The 8,584-nt window shown below is 35.6% G+C and overlaps 1 protein-coding gene across 1 annotated transcript; it reads left to right on the forward strand.

The window, feature by feature from the left end:
- The first annotated feature begins 792 nt into the window (after positions 1–792).
- On the forward strand, positions 793–6,638 carry LOC128527147 (endonuclease domain-containing 1 protein-like). The gene is made up of 3 exons (XM_053499467.1): positions 793–892; positions 3,118–3,485; positions 5,648–6,638. The coding sequence occupies exons 2-3, from the start codon at positions 3,156–3,158 to the stop codon at positions 6,245–6,247; spliced, it is 930 nt and encodes a 309-aa protein (XP_053355442.1). The 5' UTR covers positions 793–892; positions 3,118–3,155; the 3' UTR covers positions 6,248–6,638.
- The last annotated feature ends 1,946 nt before the right edge of the window (positions 6,639–8,584 follow it).

Consider the following 8,584-nt stretch of genomic DNA (forward strand, 5'->3'; position numbering starts at 1 on the left):
GTGGAAAGGAGGTGAAGAGGTGGGTACAGGCAGAGGTGGAGAAAAGTGTCAGGTGTGTTGTGTAATAAAAGAATATCAGCGAGAATGAAAGGAAATGTGTATAAGACAGTGGTGAGACCAGCGAAGCCCTATGGTTTAGAGACAGTGCCACTGAAGTTGGAGGTGATAGAGATAAAGATGTTGGAGTTCACTTTTGGAGTAACAAGGATGGATAGGATCAAGAATGAGTCCATCAGAGGGTCAATCCATGTTAGATGTTTGGGAGATAAAATCAGAGAGGCCAGATTGAGGTGGTTTGGACATGTTCAGAGAAGAGATTGTAAATATATTGGAAGAAGGATGCTGAGGTTGGAACTGCCAGGCAGGAGGTCTGAAGGAAGACCAAAAAGGAGACTTACGGATGCAGTGAGCGAGGACATGAAGTTTATTAGTGTAAGAGAAGAGGATGCAGAGGATAGGGTTAGATGGAGGCAGATTTGCTGTGGCGTCACCTGAAAGGCAACCAGCAAAATACAAAGAAGAAAAATGAAGAAAATAGCTGCAGCAATAATAGCTATAATACTACTTCAAATAATAATACCATAATAAGATGCAATCAAATAATTACAAAGGAGAGGAAGAAGAGGAGGAAGAAGAAGAAGAATGTAGTAACAGGAAGACAGGTAATTTCCACTGGTCTGGTGTTAACCACAACTTCTACAGAAATGAGATGGAGAAGAAAGGATGACCACTGGTATACGTGACAGAGGTGTTATAAAAAGCTGAGTGTGTGAAGCAGTTGAAGAAAAGTCCAGCCAGTCCTTCTACTGAAAAGAACTCTCTACAAAGGTCTCCTCCTGCGATCATTTCAAACCTTCTACTGAACTTCAACTTCAAGTTCCAGCAGCTTGTGGTGAACAACTCTCTCTCTCTCTCTCTCTCTTTATTTGCTCAGTCCTGTTCTGACTGTTACAACTCATTATTTCATAAGAGTCAGTGTGTAGATTACTAGCATTCAAACATCCTTTTAAGACTTTAATTTCAGCATGTGTAAATATGTTTCATAAATTCACTGCACCATCTATATTATGACAAGCGTAAGGTTAAAGAGTTTGTAAAAATTGGTAAAAGGTTAAAGCTAAAAATAAGCTGAGCTTTAATGTAATCAGTGATATTATTATTATTATTATTATTATTATTATTATTTCAGGTTGAAGCCCACGTACATTTCTGTGTGTCTTTCTGTACGGCAGAACTCTCTGTCTAACTTATTAATACAAGGAAATCACAGTAGACATTTTGATTTCATTCTTGGCGCAAGGACTGGAAAAGTTTCATTAAATTCTGTCTGGCCAGTTTTGCATGATGGTGTAACAAAATCTGACTTAATAGACACACAGACAAACAGATAGACATTCTTTTATTTATGTAGGTTAAATCATCAGCTTATGCATTTATTTGGACAGAACAGACTGATGGCATTAATTTTTCTTTAAATCATTTCACCATCTAATTTTCCCCAACCAATTAAGAATCCTTTGTATGGATTAGAAATATTTATTTAAATGGGACGTATTTATCTTTGCGAATACAATCTGTAAAATACAAAAGCACGAAAATTCCCTGCTGTGAAAATATGGAGTTTTATGTAAACATTCTAATAGTGCTTATTATTCTTATTCTTATTATTATTGTTATCATTAATAATAATAATAACACATTCTTCTTCTTCTTCTTATTATTATTATTATTATTATTATTATTATTATGTTATAGTAATATTTATATACAATTTAGTAGTAGTAGTAGTAGTATTAGTAGTAGTAGTAGTAGTAGTAGTAGTATTAATATTATTCTTATTATTATTATTACTATTATTATAATATATATCATAGTAATATTTATATACAATGTTTTACCTTAGTTTAATTCTTCAATTACATTTAATCTTAAAGACTTTTACCTAATTAAATGAAAAAAATGTATATATTGCAACAGACTTTTACATTATTATGTACTTTTAATGTACATATGTGCTCATTACCTCATGATGAATCATGATCTACACATAAAATATCCAAGTACACAGTGTCTCATTTACCTTAAAGAATTTTATGTAAAATAAACCCTAATGCCATTTATGGATCTCCATAGAAATTCAAATACAGTGGAACCTTGGATTACGAGCATAATTCATATTCCAAAACACTCGTAAACCAAAATTATTTTTTCCATAAGAAATAATAGAAACTCAAATTATTCGTTCAACAGCCCAAAAAAATAATTATTACAAAATATAAAGTTAAAAAAAAAATTAACCTGCACTTTGCCTTTAAAAAAAAGTAAAAATAAATCTGACAGATAAGTGTTTCCGTTTGTGCAAGGGCGCACACAAACACACAAACTAAACTAAACATAAAAAACTTTGCTTGTTTTGCGGACACTCGTAAAACACGTTACTCGTAATCCAAAGGGTCCACTGTAATACTTTTTTTTAAAATAGGTAAAAATATAAGTTGGGCCTAATTACCTTCCTTTTTTTTTATATATTCATAGGTTATTAATCTGAATATTTTAAATGTGAAACCATCTTTACTGCAGTAGCAGACATAATCATTTCAGATTAGACATGCTTTCTGTGCATTACTGACAACAAATCCTAAAAATGAAACTAACTAAATCTAAATATGAAACTAACTTTATTACAGTATAACTCAGCATGTTTCAGCCCAACCGTCTGTGTGCATGACAGTCTTCATATTTTTCTCATTATGCCAATTATCACTGAATTAACATGCGCACAAATCAGAACTTCTAACAAATTTAACTGCACAATAATGGGGAAAAATGGAATGAAAAATAAATGCAAACTAAAAATAAGTGCAAAATAAGAGCAACTAATATAGTCCTAGACAACACCATGCACTATTTAAAGCAACAAACACTCTGCATAAAACAGTAGAAAGAAATTACACATACACATATTGTGCAAAAGACACAAATTGTTACAAATTGTTGTAAAAAAATGCAAAAAAAAAAAACTTTTTTTAGCATTTAAAGCTAAATCAGATTTTTGTCTTAAGATTGTTAACAATCATGTGTCTTTTGTTCCTGTGCTTACCTGTCTTCTTCTAGTAGGTTTCTGCTCTCCACACACTCCTCCACTGTGCACCAGGATGAAGCTCGTCACTCTGGTGCTCCTGCTCTCTGCTCTCTTCTCATTGACCCTGATGGAGGTCGTGAATAATTTTGACAAGTCTAAGTGCGCCGAGTTCTTCATCCGAAGCCCAAATAAGAAAACCATCATCACCCCGACGGTGTTTAAGGGGTATCAGTATAAGATGATTTGTCAGCGCTGGAAAAACAAACATCAATTTGCAACACTCTTCGACACAGAGCGGAGAATCCCAGTCTACTCAGCCTACAGGTTCTTTGGTCAAATGGAAACTGTGAACCTGTCTCTTTCTGAAAACATCCGAACTGAAGAGTGGAAGAATGAACCTCAGGTGAATGAAGCATCGTAAAACTGTTGAGTTTGACTATTCAAAAAAAAATTTCACAAAACACCCAATCAAAATGCATGATTTATTTGTAAATAATTCAAACTATTTGAATGTGTCAATAATCCAATCAATCAATCAATAATTTATTTAAATAGCACTTATTAACAACCTTAAATTGACCAAAGCCCATCACATAACAAATAGAGAAGACAAACAATAATGAAAAGAAACATATGAAGAAAACACAACACAAAAAAAAATTAAAACAAGAAATTAAGAAAATGAAGGAATGGATAGACCTTACATAAAACAGAATATTAAGAATATAGATTAACAAAAATAAGGATACAGATCACCATAGAATAAAAACAGAATTTTAATTAATGAAAACAGAATATTAAGAATATAGATCTACAAAGATAAAACAAAATAGTATTATTAATAAAAGAAACATATTATCTAACTACTACAACCCTAATACTGGAAAAGTTGGGACTATTTTTAAATTTGAATAAAATGAAAACTAAAAGACTTTAAAAATACATGAGTCAATATTTTATTCACAATAGAACATAAATGTTTAAGCTGAGAAAGTTTACAATTTTATGCACAAAATAAGCTTACAGTGAAATCTCAGATTTTAAGCATAATTCGAGGTAGTGGGCTTGTATTCCAAAACTCGTAAACCAAATTTATTTTTTCCATAAGGAATAATGTAAACTTAAATTATTCGTTCCACAGCAATGTGTGTGTGTGTGTGTGTGTGTGTGTGTATGTGTGTGTAAAATGATGAGATGGACAAACTGGTCGATGCATGCCCGTTCTTTTAATTGCTGCATAGCATTATCCACAAGGCATCTCCCGCACTGGACTATACTTCCGTAAACAGCTGTCATAAATCAACCTCTCTCTCCCGCAACACTGTTTTGTCGAAAAATTTAGCGAGCAACATCACAACCGACACTCGTGTGAGCGCATACTAACGGAATCACTGCTGTAAAGTAAAGCAAACAAACAAATAAACTGCACTTTACCTTAGAAAAGCATCGCAACAGAGCAGAGTTTCTGTGTAGACCAGAGAGTGTTGTGACCTGAAACAGTGCCAAATTAGGCGCGCGCACACACACACACACATAAGCTCACACAGGCTGAAACAGAGACGGAGAAAAATTATCTTTAACCTCTGTAATGAGATTTTTATTTGCTTTACACGTGCGTTGTACACGTGTGTTATAAGAAACAGTACATGCGCGCTGTACACACACTTACAAACACATAATAAAATGTGTTTTACGCACACACACAAGGTCACAGTGTTATAGTAAACAGTACACGCGTGTATGAAGGTTGATTATACCAGTAAGAGACGAGCACTAAGACCCAGCAGGGAAGATGATTACCCACAATTTCTCAGCACAAGAGAGAGTAGAACCGTTGGCTCAGTTGTGATAGATCACGTGGTGCTCGGCAGCTCATATTATTATGCATGAGCAAAAAGCTCATGCATAATACATGATACCATGTGCTCGTAAACCAAGACAATGCTCGTTTTTCAAATAAAAATTTATTTAAAATCTTTGCTCGTCTTGCGGAACACTCGTAAACCATGAGGTTTCAGGCCTTTGTTGCCCCCTGTCTTAACTATTTAAAATTAGCTCATTTAGTGGATAAAAGTCTATAATTTTTCCATTTAAACATTTATGTTCTCTATGTTCTATTGTAAATAACATATTGGCTCATGTGATTTGAAAGTCTCTTAATTTTCTTTTTATTTAAATTAAAAAATGTCCAAACTTTTCTGGAATTCGGGTTGTACAAACTAAAAGCCAGTGTAAATTAAATTGGATTTAAAAGAGGCCAGATCTGAAACTCCATTGTTTGGGAGCCACAACAGCAAATGTCCGATCACCAAATCGTTTGCCTCTAGATCTCGGCACTTCCAGCAGAAGTTGACCGGAACTTTGCCAGGATTACGAGGTAATAAGAGATCTGCTAAATAAGATGGGATCAGGCCATGTAGAGCTTTACACAAACATAAATAATTTAAAATTACTATCAGTCACTAATTCACTACATATTTTTATTTCACATTATTATAATTTTTTACAGTTTACAAGACACTTTCTAAAACCTTTCAACAGCTTCTTTCTCTCCCTTTATAACAGCTAGAAAACATGAAGAACCCATCGGACATGAGGGAGATCTCTGGTGCTGAGATGGACGGGTTTTTTTTTCAGGCTGTGAACAGAGACTATAAAGAGAGCAGCAATTATACTAATATTGCTTATACTAGAGGTCACGTGTTTCCTAATCAGTATGGCGTTAATCAGGATCAGGCAGATTCCACCTTCACCTTTACCAATGTAGCACCACAAACACAACACAGCAACGGCAGATGGGCAGATCAAGTGGAGACACCGATGAGGAAAGAGATAATGGTAGCGTGCAAGCCAGATTATGAAAATCCCACTTATATAGTGACTGGAGTGGTTCCAGGTACCAAATGGATCTCAATAAGAAGAACTGAAAGAAACAAACCTAAAACAATTGACAAAGGCATTAACATTCCCAATTATTACTGGACTGCTTTCTGTTGCGTCAAAACAGATGATGTAAGATTTTCCAAAGCCTACCTCGCCCTGCAAAACGACCTAAATAACAAGACTTTTGAATTAAGTGAGATGAGCGTTAACATCCTAAACTCACACCTGACCAGACTGTATAAACAAGATTTCAGTGTTTTTGGAGGTTTGTGTTTGACCTGATAAAGTCCAATTTAATTCTCTGGAACTTTCTAGTTAGACCCAAAAATGCCTTTTTTAAAAACTTCTGCAAAAGAAAAAGAAAAAAAAAAACATTAATAGAGCAATGATTCTTTAATATGATTTTTTAATTATGCTTAGTGCTTTAGGGATGGTAGACCTGTATCAGTGAGGAATGTACGGAATGTAGAGGCGGGTGTTTTATTCTCCTGTTGGCACACTTCAGGGCAATTTATTACATTTACACGTCTATGTATTAAAGTATAACACATGATCTTTATCCACTTGTGATCATGTTTAATGTGCTTGAATCACATCATGTGGCAGAATTACAGAGAAAAAAAAATCACTGTAACGTAAATATATTCCTATGTTATCAAGCTGCAGATCTTTAATAAAACTTCAGTTTGCTGTCAAGCGGGTCTTATTTATTACTTGTTTCTTTCTTTCTTTTTTTCCTTTTTTATTGAACTGATTAAAGGCCATTTGATGTTTGTTGAGGTTGAGGTCAGGGGGATGACCGGTGGTTACACACGGTTAACAGTTCAAGTAATTCATACTCATTAATTCTAAGCAGTGAAGGTCATGAGAATAAGATGAAGATTTTCTTTACTCTTCTTTCCCTAATAAACCTTTTATGGAATTTACCTGTTCTGTTGATATGTTCTCTAACACTCATGACCTCCATGTGGTTGTCTCCACTAGTCTGTCACTTGGACACTAAACACCACAAATCTGGTTAAGAGGGCTCAGCAGCGGCTATACTTCCTCATGAGGGATGAGGAGAACTTTCAACAGAGATACAGTAATGATCTGTAGAAGGACCTGCTGGTCTCTCACTTTCCTGTATCAGCAGCCCTTGTTCTTGTTATCACTAAAAACTGTGCGAACTAAAAGGGCAGCATGGTGGTGTACTGGTTAGCACTGTCGCCTTGCACCTCCAGGGTCCGGGTTCGATTCCTGGCCAGGCTCGATTCCCGTCTCTGTGTGTATGGATTTTGCATGTTCTCCCAGTGCTTGGTGGGTTTCCTCCAGGTACTTCGGTTTCCTCCCACAGTCCAAAGATATGCAGGTTAGGCTAATTGACCTTCCCAAATTGCCTGTAATGGAGTGGCACCCTGTCCAGGGTGTACCCCGCCTTGTGCCCTTAGTCTCCTGGGATGGGCTCCAGATCCCTGTGACCCTTAATACAAGATAAAGTGGTATAGAAGATGAGTGAGTGAGTGTGCGAACATCATATCATAGAGATTTAAAGCAACAGTATAAATAAAAGCATAAAAGATTTGAAACACATAGAAGCACCACAAACTAATTTGCGTAACTTCTGATATACTGGGAGAACTGAAGTACCATAATGATCATAGAATTCGTACACATAGATTTCATAGTATCTCTTTAAATTGCTCATGTTTGACCAAAAATGTTCTATTTGAGATTTGTCCTTCCCATTTATTAATGGTCCATAATTAATTAGAAACTGTTGCATGTCAAAAAAAGTGCTGTCAAAAATAAAGTTCCTGATATTTTACTCTTCATGGTAATATGGATTTCACTAATTTGTGTACTGCCTCTCATAACATCGTCTGTGTCTGAATTTACACGATGCAAGCGTACAGGCTAAATGTGTAGTTAATGTCTATGCAAGGTAGCGGTATGTACAGTTGCTGAATTAAAGAGTGGGCCCAGTTTTCATGATCTCACCCAGGGCCTCACCGCCACACAGGGCGGCACTGCATGTCATGAAGCTTGAGGACTTTGTCATCTATGGTCCCTTCAGTGTTCTATGTCACTTGCAAAAAATACCCACTAGGGGGCACCAGTGCTTGTACCCAACCAGTGCTTCTTTTAGATTTCACTCCAGCTAAACTGAATGTCTCACGGTGGAGTGAAATACTGAGGTGACAAAATTTACTGGTTTCACAGCAGTCTTTAGAGCTAAAAGAATAATTTCAAGCTAAAAAGTTGGAATCGATTTGATCTCACATGAAAGCTAAGCAAAAGCAATCTGAATAAAAACATATATCCTGAAAACACAGGTATATCCTAACCGTACAATGGTCATTTATTGAGTCTTTTGGTGGTGAGGTGCTAGACATTAAAGTTCACAGGTCAGTGAGGTAGGTGTACAAAATCAGCTTAGAACCAATTTTACTGATGCAACAGAAAGCAACCCAAAAATGACTGGGAATATTAATTCCTTGTGCTATGTATTCCATTACCTTCTTGTTATGGATACCCAGTCAGTCCCTGAAATGACCTGGAATGAATTGTGGCCAATGTATGCCCGGTGATTTTATTGTAGAATGCAATCCTATAATATTTCCCTTAACGTCGGCCCGC

Source organism: Clarias gariepinus, chromosome 6 (genome assembly GCF_024256425.1).
Source record: "Clarias gariepinus isolate MV-2021 ecotype Netherlands chromosome 6, CGAR_prim_01v2, whole genome shotgun sequence".
NCBI classification, from domain to species: Eukaryota; Metazoa; Chordata; class Actinopteri; order Siluriformes; family Clariidae; genus Clarias; species Clarias gariepinus.

Bases quoted from the DNA above. Each gene is read 5' to 3' on its own strand.
- LOC128527147 (XM_053499467.1), top strand. From the start codon at position 3,156: ATGAAGCTCGTCACTCTGGTGCTCCTGCTCTCTGCTCTCTTCTCATTG. The intron at 3,486-5,647 runs GTGAATGAAGCA...CCTTTATAACAG, and splicing joins AGTGGAAGAATGAACCTCAG to CTAGAAAACATGAAGAACCC.